This window comes from Petromyzon marinus, chromosome 60 (assembly GCF_048934315.1).
Source record: "Petromyzon marinus isolate PM22_M1 ecotype Great Lakes invasive population chromosome 60, UKy_Petmar_22M1.pri1.0, whole genome shotgun sequence".
Taxonomy (NCBI): Eukaryota; Metazoa; Chordata; class Hyperoartia; order Petromyzontiformes; family Petromyzontidae; genus Petromyzon; species Petromyzon marinus.
The window spans coordinates 2,351,021-2,366,069 of NC_133726.1; the positions used below are offsets into that span (position 1 = coordinate 2,351,021).

The window sequence follows — 15,049 nt, forward strand, 5'->3', positions numbered from 1 at the left end:
GGATCGCCGGGTTCGTAGCGCAACGCACTACCCGCTGCACTACCGCTTCCCACACTTATGCGCACAATACATATGCAAGACAAGGACAATGGATCCCCCCGTGCAGCCTTAACAGACTGTTGAGGCAAGTGCTGTTAGCGAGTAGCGCCTGTGAAGGCCGGCACGGCACACGAGGGACCGCGTGGCCAACACCACGCTGGGCCGCCTTATGTCTCCCCAGTGGCGATGTTTGCTACACACCGCACCCGGGACACATTTGAGGCTGAGTCGACCTAGGGGGAGGCCCAGGACCGGTTCACATAATCGTCACTGGTGTTGTTGGCTATGAGCGGGAATCGAATTTGGGTCGCCGGGTTCGTAGCGCAGCGCGCTAACCGCTACACGTATACGTACATGCACCAGAAGTTTAATCACTTTGTAGAGAGCTCAGAAGCAAACGCCTTTGCTTCTTACCAAAATATTCATGAGAAAAGTAAATACTTTTTTACAAGCGAGTGTTCATTATCAACGATAAGAACAAATAATAATTAAAGTTTAGCATCTGAAATTACAATTCCCTAAAACAAGCTGAGGATGAAACGTGTAATTTAAACGAATAGACCAATTACAGAATGTATTTATCCCAAATAGTAGCGTTGCGAATAAGTGCAACCACTGTTTAATAATCCTTTTCTAAAAAAATCCTTACACCAATGCACTCGTCACCCCGTAGTGCGTCACAATTAATTGCTGTCTCATTATTTATACCACTTAAAAAATACGAAAACTCTCATCCATAGCTTGTTTTGTTGCTGAATTTTAACTGCTCGAGGGACTAAACTTCCTGGAATTCCTCGCGCACGCCACTGCTGGCGGAAGGGGCCTTCCATCATCACTAATAGCAGCAGCATTAGCATCGTCATCTCAATATATATAATTGTCGTCATGTCATTCAACAGCTGGCGCAACAACATCAAAATGGGATAATCTGATAAGCTACGAAGTTCTTTTTCACAGACGGCCCACTAAAGACTTATGTGCGAGCTCCTCCAGAGGGAGCCCTCTGTCGAGTGGTAGGGCGCCATGGTGGCTAGGAGATGTTAACTCCCTCGCATGGTATATAGGAGGTCGTGGGTTCGACCTCGAACCTGACGCTGGCTGTATATTTGGAGTTTTCGTGTCTCTCTCTCTCATCATCATCACGGTGGATATGAAATGTTAACTACTTCGCCTGGTATACAGGAGGTCGTGGGCTCGATCCCGACCCTGACGCCTGATGTATATTTTGAGTTTGCGCATCTCTCTCTCTCCCCGTGGTCGTGTGGATTTTTCTCCGGGTGCTCCAATTTTTCCCTCCACGTTTAGAATCATCATCACGCGTTTAGAGTGCTCTAAATTTCCCCATAAGCCACTTAGTTGAGCTATCATTTGTGGCCAGGTCGCTTCTGAAAAAGAGCTACATAGTTCAGTGGGCCTTAACTTACGTATAATGAAATATTTTTTACAGTTTAAAAGTTTAATAGGCATCTGGCCTACTCTTCCACACGGATCGGCACCTTTTTAAAGTGGGAGTTACGCCCACGCTTTCTCCCAACACCGCACGCTACCTCCTGGGTTGCGAGTCCAGTTTAAACCGTTTTCTTTTACAAATAGATTTTGCACGTGGTCACCAATCATTCAGCAAAAGCCCTACTTTAACAACACTAGTGTTGTGTATGTATACAAGTGTGTTGCATACTACTGTATATACGTATACATAAAAGCATGTGTCTATGTGTAAGTATACACGTCACCTGCAGGTCTCTATGAATGTGTGCTTGTGTGTACGTATGGGGAGCGGTCGTGCAGCGGTTAGCGCTACGCTGCACTATGAATCCGGCGACCCGAATTTGATTTCTGCTCACGGCCAACACCAGTGACGATTATATGAACCGGTCCTGGGCCTCCCCTATGTCGACTCAGCCTTAAAACCCGGGCGATGCACTGGTTACCCACTCACCCCCCCACCTCGTGTGCCGTGCCGGCCTTCATAGCTGCTGCTCGCTAACAGCACTTGCCCCCGACAGTCTGTTCAGGATATACAGAGATCTTTGTCTTTTGTATATATATATGTATGCACATATGAATATCTGTGTACATGCAATGTATCTGTGTTTCTGCGCACATCTGTAAGTATATGTATGTATGAGTGTTGTCTGTATCCCTGTGTAGACATGCCTTGCGCTAGGGTGCTGTTTGTGTATATATACTTGTGTTAACATCTTTGTGTGTCCACACAATATATCTATGTGAGCGTGTGTCTATGAGAGTTGTCTACGTGTCCCTGTGTAAACATGCCTTGCGCTAGGGTGCTGTGTGTGTATATATACTTGTGTGAACATCTCTGTGTCTGCGTGAACGTACGTTTACCAGAGTTGTCTATGCGTCACCTGTGTAGACGGGCCTGTTGAAGGTCACACGGGGGTGTGATCCTTAGTCTTTGTGCGTGCACCTGCCTGTAGGAACAGCGCCATGGTGCCGGTGAGAGCGGCAACGATGCCCGGGGGAGCCTCTCTCCCCGGCTGCATCAGCACGCCGGGCTGCAGCAGAGTGTCCAGCAGCTGGAAGAGCATCGGCTGCAGCCGTCCGATCGCCAGCAGGGGGGAGCAGTGGCTCACCAGGGAGCCTAGAGTGCACGCACACAGAGAGACGACAGACTCTCTTACACATACATACACACTCATAGACAGAGACACAGAGAGGGACTTTTATACACACACACACAAAAAGAGAGAGAGACCCTATAAAACATACACACACACATTGACAGAGAGGCTCGCTGACACACGCACACTCGCTTATAGACAGAGATACACAGAGAGACTCTCTTATACATACACACACACTCACAGACACAAAAAGAGACTCTTATACTTACATATACACTCAGATAAACACAGAGGGACTCCTCTTACACACACACATACACACACATTCATAGAAAGAGACACACAGACAGACTCTCTTACACACAACAACCGCCATTCGCCACTAAGTGGCGGTGACGTCACCACAGCGCTTGTGCCAGGCTATGTGCACGTTACGGCCACATGAAGTGTCGAACGTCCACTGGCAGGAGGTCACAGGAAAGACCCAGGTGCCATGGGTTGAATGACTGAGATGACTGGCTGATGCACCACCTGTGCCCCCTACTGTGCCAACCTGCTGTGCTTTAGCCACCCGGCACTCCGCTCGTTGTTGTGAGCGTCACTCCTCCGCCCTCCGTTGTTGTTGGAGGGCGACTGCCTCCAACACCCGGTAGCGTCCTTCACGAGTCTCCTCCACAGAGGCCGATCTTGACACCGCTGGTACCAGTCATCGGCAAGTCCACTCAGATCCACATTCTCTTGTACCACATCACTCAATCTCTTCTCCAGCCCATTTGCGTCCATTTAGCCCCCCTATCCGGCCAAACAAATGTTTAGGCATGCGGTGGCTGGGCATGCGGGCTACATGACCCAACCAACGCAGACTTTGTACAGTCTTACAAATACAAAGATCCCCCGTATAGCCTTAACAGACTGTTGGGGCAAGTGCTGTTAGCAAGTGGAACCTATGAAGGCTGGCACGGCACACGAGGGGGTGGGTGGGGAGAGCCTAGAACACACACAGAGAGACTATTGCATATACTCACAGAGAGAAACACTATAATTCATACAAACTATCATCATATACAGACATAAATACAATCATAGGCAGTGACACAGAGACACAGCAGCGAGGAACAGTGGCACTCCCGGATACCTAGAGGCATAGAGACACTCTCATACATATTGAGACAGAGACACTCTTGTGCACAGGGAGACAGAGACATATAAGGCACAGTAGGGGGTAGCAGTGGCTCACCAGGAAGCCTAAAGGAGTATGGCATGCGCACAGAGACTCTCTCATATATGTGCACAGACGCAGAGAAATATACACTCTCGTACATACACACACACACATGCGCTCTTAATGTATATATAGGTACACACAGGCACAGAAACAAAGGTGCCCTGTATAGCCTTTATAAGAACGTTGGGGCTGTTAGCGAGCACCAATTAAGGGCGGTAAGGCGCACAAGGAGGTGGGGGTGGCCAGCACCACAGACCCGGCCACCTTTGTCTCCCGACTGCTGATGTTTACACACCGCATCGAGTATTTAATACGGGCCGAGTCTACCTAGGGGGAGGCCCATAAGCGGTTCAGATAATCGTCACCGATATTGCCCATGAGCGGGAATTTAACTCGGGCGGACCGGGTTCGCAGCGCAGCGCGCTAATCACTGCCATTGCCGCTCTTGGGCCTCCCGTAGGTCGACTCCGCCTTAAATGAGTACCTGCTGTGCTGCCCCCTCGTGCTCCGTTGCAGCCTCCATAGGCTATACGGCAACGCGCATCGTCAAAAGGCGGAACACGCCCCGTTATGATGGGGAACGCGCACCCCGTTATGGTGGGGAACGAGTGCCGCCCTAACGCGGTTTTCTGAGCCGTCGACAGCGAACTATAGCTAGTCCCCGACTTACGATATTTCGATCTGACGATGGCGATACGACAAAAATTGTGAAATATTTTACATTTCGCGCGGCAGGCAAAACGCTGCGGCGCACGAGGTACGATACTGTGCGTCGGGACGCTGCCGGGATGTACGCGTCTCCCGCCTTGTGTGGCGATGCCTCACTCTCACCCAGCGGTCGACGGAGTTAACTTCGGATTGTTTCCTGAAAAAACGTTCTACTAAATTTGCAGTTCATATCGGTAGGCTAAGGATTTACAATGTTTTTTTTTTACTTTACATTTTACTGTGCAATACAGTATTGTAATTAATACATACATACAGTATATAGTTTATACAGTACGGTACTGTAAATTGCTCTGTTTTGTTAAAATTATCACCATTCTTTAAGACTCGTGCGTAGGCTCGGCCATCTTCGACTTACGATATTTTTGACTTACGATGGGGTCGTCCTAACGCATCTCCATCGTAAGTCGGGGACTACCTTGAATTTCTTGAGCTGCGCGGCTGAGTGGAATGGCAGCACACGGAGAGATACAGCAGAGCAACGTAGCGGCGCACCCTCATCTCAGTTCTTTGTCCCGCCGTGGGGATGTCTGCAGGCTGAGTTTACGGTGCAAACGTGACTCGGTAAGAAATAAGAATAGGTTTTTTTTTTTCTCTCGCAATAAAACAGAATGTGTTAAGATGTTCAAACACCAAACGGAAACCTTTTGCAAGGAAGCAAGTCAACCACACGCACTTGTGGTGAACATGCAAACGCACGTGCTCTGATAACAACTCGGTAACTTGATGAATTGGTAATTCCCCCGCTCAACGCGGTGTCAGCTTAACGTGGCGCGCATCGAGCGTAATGACGGTAAGCGCCCTCCCGGCTTGCCGGCGATGCAGAGATGCTGCCCGGTGCCGTCGCACAATTTCAGATCCGTGACAATCGCGTGCTCGGCTTCGCCAAGTGGTCGAAGGTCTTCGATCGTTTAAATTTACTGACGATATATATTTCGAACTTGGGTAGGGAGGGAGGGAGGGGGGAAAAAACGCAAAGAAAATTCAAGTTTACGACAAATTAAGCAATGCACGTTCACTTTGTGCTTTTGCTAAATGCAAATTGGCGGAGTGGTGGCTTTATGTCAACGTCATTTCTGTGGTCCGTGTGATCATTCAACGTATTATTGTGCAACTTCCGGCATGTGCATTACACATGCAGTCGCCGTGATTAAAATAATCTTGGCAATATTAATAATCGGACAATCTGTGTGCCCCCCCCCCCACATATCCATCTCTCCACGTAAAAATATTCCCCCAAAAATAGTATATCTTGCACAACCCCGTGAGCCGCACGCACGGCCGTCTGAGAGTGCATTACATTTCAGCAGCGTTATGTCAACACAAGCAGAGCTCCGGACCAGTTTCGACACTCGGTGTCTCATTAGCAGTCCAGGGCTTATTGCTTGAATCAACGCTGGTAAACTTCCCAAATGTTCATAGGCAAGGGCCAGGTATCGACCTTTAGTGTTGCATCAGCAGCAGAGCCAGTGCGTGTTTCTTGAACAAATGCTGATGAACTGCCCATCTTAAAGGGGAAGTTTCCCCCTGTCCCTTCACAATACGGGGGGGGGTCCAGGTTGAGTGTAAAATAAATGAACGCATAACTCAACTTAAACTTGGCAGGCAAAACATTCTGATGGCAGGCTTACACCGAGTGAAGGGACGCCACGGTGGCAATATGTTAACTACCTCGCGTGGTATACAGGAGGTTGTAGGTTCGATCCCGACCCTGACGCCTGCTGCTGTATATTTGGAGTTTGCGTGTCTCTCTGTCTCATCATCACTTTGGCTAGGAGCTGTTAACTACCTCGCCCGGTATACAGGAGGTTGCAAGTTCGATCCCGACCCTGACGCCTGCTGCTGTATATTTGAGGTTTGAGTGTGTCTCTCTGTCTCATCATCATCACTTTGGCTATGAGATGTTAACTACCTCGCCTGGTATACAGGAGATTGCAGGTTCGATCCTGACCCTGACGCCTGCTGCTGTATATTTGAGGTTTGAGTGTGTCTCTCTGTCTCATCATCATCACTTTGGCTAGGGGATGTTAACTACCTCGCGTGGTATACAGGAGGTTGCAGGTTTGATCCCGACCCTGCGTGTTCTCCCCATTGTCACGTGGATTTTTCTCCTCGGGGTCCTGCGGTTTTTCCCTCCACATTTTGAAACGTCACGCGTTTGGAGTATGTGACTGCTGCTATAAATTGCCACACGTTGACGATGATGATGAGCCGCTTTCATTGACCTATCATTTGTGATAGCCAGGTCGCTTCTGAAAAATATTTACATAGCATCTCAGTGGGCTTTACCTGGCAAAATGAGAAAAATATTTTATCTTAGAATTACCGCCGAGGCTTAGGATTAATAATTACATTTTGGGAAAGACGGCGTAAATCGACTGCCGTGCACCCTCCTCCACCCGACACAGCCAATGAACAAAGTTGTCACGTAGTGAAAAAAGACGTGGGCAATTTATTATTGCTAAATCGTTACTGACACTGGAAATACAGCACGATCCATAAACGCAAAACATTAAATTAACAAAATACAACAACAAATGTACGGGAGAAGCCGACATTGCAATAATCGGCATATCATGAATATTAATATCGGATATTATATAAAATAAATATTGCAGAGCAGCAACGTTAATAAACAAAGACGCACTAATACACACAAAGGTACAATAAAAAAAGATGCCCCCTAATACAAACACACTTACACACCAATACCCGACACATGCCACTAAGTGACGGCGCCGCCACCACGGCACCTGTGCCAGGCCAGGTGCACGTTAATGCCACGTGAAGTGTCCAAGTCTCGCTGACAGATCACGGGACAGATACAGCAGGTGCCATGGGTCGGCTGACTGAGATGACCGGTAGATGCACCACCAGCTGTACCCACTACTGTGCCAACTCGCTGCATTTTAGCCGTCCGGCGCTCCGCTCGTTGTTGTGAGCGTCGTTCCTCTGCCCTCCGTTGTTGCTGGAGGGCGACTGCCTCCAACTGCCCAGTAGCAGCGTCCTTCACGAGCCTCCTCCACACACACTGACATGTGTCCAAATATTTATGCATGTGTAAATATATACACACACACACAGAGAAATATACAGATACACGCACAGAGGGTAGGAATAATAACGAGGATATAAAATCCTATGATTTTGTAATGAACCACACAGATATAAACAGAAAGATACACATACACAAGTATTTATACAATCATTGCAAACAAAGCACCCACGAAGGCCAGAACGGCACACGCAAAGGCGGCCACACTTGGCCGCCTTTGTCTCCCCAGTGCCAATGCTTACACACTGCACCAGGCGTTGTACTCATTTGCGGCCGAGTCGACCTAAGTGAGGACCAGTTAAAGATATTCGTCACTGGTGTTGGTGGCCTTGAGGGGGAACCGAATTCGGGTGGCTGGGTTTTGTAGAGCAGTGCGCTGCCACACTACCGCTCTCCCGTATTCCAGACGGCATACTTATCAATATACAAAGACACATCTCCTAGGTAGTCGATAGAGGCTGTCAGGGCAAGTGCTGTTAGTTCGCAAGACCTGTTTTTGTTATATGCATACGTATAACGATTTCCGTGTACCCCAAATGAGTCGAGTAACCGAAGCAGATGATAATTAATCGATGGGCAGAGTGATCGATTGGACCGGTGATCAGAGAGCCTATCTCAGGTGCAATCGCCGTGGGATATTGGGGCTCTTTGTCAGGAGGGTGCTGCGATGGGTGGAATGTGCAGCTGAAATGCTTTGGGTTGTTGCACGTTGATTCTTGCAAGGAGCACTCACGTTGATTTGGACGAGAAACATTTCTGACATTTTTACACTCAGGCACACACTCTCACACTCATATCACAAAGACTCACCGAAAAGCTCGGACAGACTTTTGGGGCAAATGCTGTTGGCGAGTGCCTATGAAGAACCGGCACGGCACAAGAGAGGGTAGGTGGCCAACGCCACGCCCGGCCGCCTTTGTCTCCCTAGTGGCGATGTTTACACACCGCGCACGCACACACACACATTTTCAAGCACATACACACGTACACAAAGATTCCCTGCATAGCCTTAACAGACTGTTGGGGCAAGTGCTGTTAGCGAGCACCTATGAAGGCCAGAACGGTACACGAGGGGGTGGGTGGCCAGCATCACGACCGACCGCCTTTGTCTCCCCATTGGCGATGTTTAGACACCGCTCCAGGTACTCATTTGAGGCTGAGTCGACTTAGGGAAGGCCCAGGACCGGTTAAGATAACCGTCACTAGTGGTGGCCACGAGCAGGAATCGAACTCGGGTCGCCCGAGTTCGTATCGCAGCATAACGCGAACCGCGACGCTACCGCTCCGCACACAATCACATACACAAATGTACACATGCACTGCCACTGTATCACAAACACACACCACACACAATAACAACAACCGCCGCTCGCCACTAAGTGGCGGTGACATCAGCGCAGTACTTGTGTCATGTTAGGTGCACTTTCTCACGCACGGACACACTCATGTACACGTACACAGCGTCTAAGACAGCACACTAGGTACTCGCATTCACACCCACACACAAGCGTAAACACCGCTCTCCCCCTCTCTCTCACACACACACACAAGCACTCTCCCATTCACACACACAAGCATACACACCTCCCCCTAACACACATTCATACGTATTAACACACAACAAGTGTACACACCTCTCCAACTCACACACACACAAACATACACCTCTTACACTCACTCCCACTCACACACACAACCATACACACCGCTCGCCCCCTCTCACTTACACACTCGCTCACATTCACACACAAGCACACACACCGTTCTCCCCCTCTCACACACACACACTCACTCCTACACACAAGCATAGACACCGCTCTCCCCCTTTCACTCACACACACAAGCACACACACCGCTCTCCCCCTCACACACTCACACTCGCGCGTGCGCGTGTGTAACATGGGAAGTCTGCCGCTCGTCAAAATCCGCCGCGGAGACCAGGGGTCTGACCTCCCACCGTCAGGGGAAGGGGGCAGCCCCGCAACATCAAGACGGGCGCTCGAGCCCTCTACCCCCCTTCAATGCCGCCTCTATTCCTGCTTGTCAGGGCTGAGCGGACCTAGCGGTGGCACGCAACCGCCCCGCTCGCCACCGGGCTTCGCTCGGGTTCGATTTCAGCCACTGGTTCGGCAGTGACGATGTGCGTGATGACAGGCCGAGCGCTCGCACCGCGCGCGCGCACTAGGCGACACGAAGATTCCGTGCCGTTGTTAAACATCGTCAGCACTGGGTTGACAAAGGCCGCCGTGCATGGTCCTGGCAACACCACAACGCCGCCAACACGGAGCGCCGTCTTCTGGCCTCTCATAGGCGCTCAATAACTGCACTTGCCGCGACTGCGTGCGTAGGCTGCCCGGAGACCCTTTGTCTCTGTGTGTTCAGATGAATTCGTTTCACACTGCACCAGAGGAATCCTAAAGGTGCCTTAGCACAGCACTGAACATTACGGGATGCAACTGTGAAATGCTTTATTTTTTTCATCTTAAATTTAAGTTTGCTATTTCAATAATTTAGAATAATAACCATTCTGAAATAACTGACTTGCGTCTAAAATAAATAAATAGTTAAGGATTTGAACTGCGTGAGGATATGCGTTTGTGTGTGAGCGGTGAGCGCACTGAGCTACAAAGCCGGCGACCCGAGTTCGAATCCCGATCATGGCCAAAACCAGTGACGATTATTTCAACTGGTCCTGGGCCTTCCCTAGGTCGACTCAGCATCAATTGAGTACCTGGTGCGGTGTGTAATCGTCAACACCGGGGAGACCAAGGCGACCGGGTATGGTGCTGACCACCCACCCCCTCGTGTACCGTGCAGGCCTCCATAGGTGCTCGCTAACAGCTCTTGCCCCGAATGTCTGTCACGGCTATATGGGGGATCTTTGTGCGTGTGCGTGGGTGTAAGCGTGTGTATGCGTGAGTGTAATTGAGCGCGCGTGTGTGTGTGTATGTATTCTGAATGTCAAGTAATCTAACACCGCAAAGGGAAATGAAGTTTATAAAGGGAAAAATGTAACAATGTATACATATACACATACATACACATATACATACTTGCATACGTAACCACTAACACATACACACACCATAACAAGATAAAGATCCCACGTGTAGCCTTAACAGACTGTTGGGACAAATGCTCTTAGCGGGCACCTATGAAGGCCAGCACAGTACACGAGGGGGTGGGTGGCCAGCACCACGTCCGACCGCCTTTGTCTCCCCAGTGGCGATGTTTTTAAACACTGCACCAAGTACTCGTTTGAGGCCGAGTCGACCTAGGGGAGGCCCACGACCGGTTCAGATAATCGTCACCGGTGTTGGTGGCCGCGGCCGGGAATCGAACTCGTGTCGCTGTGTTCATAGGGCAGCGCGCTAAACAAACCCCGTACCCACCCACAAACACACATAGCCACACACATACACACATAACAACACACACACATAGCCACATACGTAAACATCATCACATGCATATTCGCACGAACAAAAACAGCCGCCATTGGCCAGTAAGCGGTGATGTCGCCGCCACAGCGCTTTGTGCCAGGCTATGTGCACTTTGAGTCCACGTGGAGTGTGTCAGGCTCGCTGACAGGTCACGTGACAGGCCCCAGGTGTTACGGGTTAACTGACTCGAAAGTCAGAAGTGATTTCCTGCTCAGATGTTGTTTGATGTAGAAGCTCATTTCCCGTTTTCATCCCAGTGGTGGAAATTCCACATTCCTATGACAGGGGACGAGTCGTGCCCATAGGACAACCACTGTTGACTTCACCACAAAGTTGTACCGTACTCCATGTATCGACCCTAGGGAGGGATGACGGGATGAGTCGAACCACAACCAAGATTTTGAACTCACAACCTTCCGAACTGCTCGCTCCTGCAGCATTATCATCATCAGTGGTTCAGCCGTGATGGTGATTTCGATCCCAACGCCTGCTGCTGTATATTTGGAGTTTGCGTGTCTATATCTCTCTCTTCATCATCACGGTGGCTAAGAGATGTCAACTTACTCGCCTGGTACGCAGGAGGTCGTGATTTCGATCCTGACCCCGACGCCTGCTGCTGTATATTTTGAGTCTGCGTGTCTCTCTCCCCATGGTCGCGTGGATTTTTTCACCGGGACCTCCGGTTTTAGAAACATGCATTGGGATTATTTAGACTAGTTTGGCTGCTATAAAATGTCCAAATGATGGGCCACATCGTTGAGCTATCATTTGTAGGCAGGTTGCTTCTGAAAAATAAGTTAATACCTCAGTAGGATGGGAATTGTTTAGTTTCATTTGTATGTTTTTTGGTGAGTTGTTTACCTTTCTTGTACTTTCCACTCCTATCGTGTTTTTGTATTTTGTTGTTGCAACGTTCTTACCCCGTGCCCCTAATGGACATCTGTGAAAAAGAGATTCATAACTCTTCGGATTCCTCCTGCAGTATAAATAAATATTCTGATGCTGATGCAGTAGCTGCTGCTGATGGTGCTTACACTGATGCTGCTTCCTTCAATAATTATTTCTTACCAACTACAACAACAACACTGCACATGACATCCACGCAATGCCAACTCCACCATCTCATCTCCGAGGAAGGAAGCGGGGAAGGTGACGGTGAATCGGAGCCGATGATGACGACGACGATCGACTGGACATCTGTGAAAAAGAGCTTTGCAGCTCATTGGATTCCTCCAGTGTAAATAAACATTATGTTGTTGTTGTTGCACTAGCTGTTGATGAAATGATCATTCTTATTCTTAAGATGACGATGCTAATACTGCTGCGATTGGTGATGGTGGTGATAATAGCCTTCTCCTTATGATGCTGCTTATGCTATTTCCTAGGATAACGATGATGATGATGTCGATCCTGGTGGGGGTGGTGGTTGTGGTGATGCTGCTTCCCCGCACCTCCGATTAGCACGGTTGGCTACGTCTGGTGCAGAAGAAGTTCAACACACACATGCATTCTAACGCAGATGTCTCTTCCTTTAACATTGACCACAACGGTGCCCATGATAACCACACAATTTTAAACTCCTCTAGTCATAGTTCCCGCGTCCCCGTTGTGGTGGTGGAGGGAAACAGGACGGCTCCGGCGGTGATGGTGGTGATGGCGGCGATGGTAGCGATGGCGGTGATCGTGAAGATGGTGACTGTGATGACGGTGGTGATGATGGTGGTGATGGCGGCGATGGAGGTGAAGGCGGTGATGTTGGCGATGGTGGCGACGATGGTGGTGATGGTGGCTGTGATGTCTAATTGGAGATGATGGGTGAGCCAAATGACCAAGGAAGTTGAGCGGAGAGCGAGCGGGCAGCCCCCTATCTCCGCTGTAATCTACACTCACAGCGCTCATACAAACTCCGGAACACAGCCTCCCGCAGAGAGAGAGAGGAGGGGGGGGGAGGTACAGCCAGACACACGTAGCACGTGCGAGCGCGTGTGTCAAGTTGGGGGGGGGGAGGCGGTGGGTGTGTGGGGGGTAGCGGTTAGTGCCCTACGTTGCTGAAACCCCGGACGACCCAAGTTCGATTCCCGCTCACGGTCAACACCAATGACGATTAACTGAACCGGTCCTGGGCCTCCCCTAGGTCGACTAAGCCTCAAATGAGTACCTGGTGCGGTGTGCAAACATCACCACTGGGGAGACAAAGGCGGCCGGGCGTGGTGCTGGCCACCCACCCTCTCGTGTGCCATGCCGACCTTCATAGGTGCTACTCGCTAACAGCACTTGCCCCAACAGACTGTAAAGCCTATACGGGGAATCTGTGTGTGTGTTTGTGAGTGTGTATGAGTATGTGTGTGTATTAGTGTATAAGTGTAAGAAAGGCAGTGTGAGTGTATGTGAGTGAGTATGTGAGTGTGAGTATTAGTGAGTGTATTAGTGAGTGCCCCAACAGTTTGTTTAGGCTATACAGGGGATCTTTGTCTCTGGTGGTGCGGTGGTCAGCAAGCACGCCGCATTAACTGAACCCAGCGACGACGCAAGTTCTATTCCCTGCTCGCAACCACCCACTCCCCCTTCGCTAATATTTGCTCTGGTTCTGGAGCCGTGTGTAGAACATAAGTAGCAGAAAGACAAAGGTGGCCGGCAGTGGGTGGGTGCTTAGCCACCCACCCACACTCGTGAGCTCTGCCCGTCTTTATAGGTGCTCGCTAACAGCGCTGTTAAAGCAATGGGGGGGGGGGTTACTTTGTTTTTTGCGTGTGTACTCTCCTGTGTGTTTGTGTCTTGATGTGTGCGTGAGTCGGTCTTGAGAAGTATTAAACTTCAACGGAAGCAAAAATGACCCCATCCCCTAGCACTGACCCCTCTCTGCAGCACTCACCCCCCACCACTCATACTACTGCCTCTCTTACACTCTCATACTAATACACTCACACAGCCTCTTACACTCACACACTAATACACACTCTCACATACTAATACACAGTCACATAGCCTCTTACACTCACACACTAATACACACTCTCACATACTGATACACAGTCACATACACTCACATACTAATACACACTCTCACATACTAATACAGTCACATACACTCACACTGCCTTTTACACTAACATACTAATACACACTCTCTCATACTAATACACAGTCACATACACTCACACTGCCTCTTACACTCACATACTAATACACTCACATACTAATACACAGTCACATACACTCGCACTCACATACTAAAACACTCTCTCATACTAATACACAGTCACATACACTCACACATACTAATACACACTCTCACATACTAATACACTCACACACGAATACACAGTCACATACGAATACACACTCGCATACTAATACACACACACGCTCATATACTAATACACACACTCACATACTAATACACACACTCACATACTAATACACTCACTCACATACTAATACACTCACATACTAATACTCACATACTCACTCACATACACTCACACTGCCTTTCTTACACTTATACACTAATACACACACTTACATACTCATACACACTCACAAACACACACAAAGATTCCCCTATAGGCTTTACAGACTGTTGGGGCAAGTGCTGTTAGCGAGCACCTATGAAGGCCGGTACGGCGTACGAGGGGGTGAGTGCCCAGTACCACGCTGGGCCGCCTTTGTCTCCCTAGTGGCGATGTTTACACACCGCACCAGGTACTCATTTGAGGCTGAGTCGACTGGTTCAGATAATCGTCAGTGGTGTTGGCCATGAGGGGGAATCGAACTCGGGTCGCCAGGTTCGTAGTGCAACGCGCTAATCGCTACACTACCGCTCCACTCTCATACACACACAACACACATTTACACACGGATAGTAAAAAACAAACACAATATACACAAATACACCAATAGGGTATGCTCATACACACAAAAACCCCACTCCCACTGGCTCTGACTCATACACACCTGTACACACATACACACG

At 49.3% G+C, this 15,049-nt stretch overlaps 1 protein-coding gene across 1 annotated transcript in view; it reads right to left on the reverse strand.

The window, feature by feature from the left end:
• The window catches only part of MMS22L (MMS22 like, DNA repair protein), a 126,843-nt gene that overhangs the window by 42,218 nt on the left and 69,576 nt on the right, over positions 1–15,049 (reverse strand). The window contains exon 22 of the mRNA XM_032976713.2: positions 2,475–2,644. Within this exon, the coding sequence (XP_032832604.2) occupies positions 2,475–2,644 (170 nt within the window). The remainder of the gene's footprint in view (positions 1–2,474; positions 2,645–15,049) is intronic.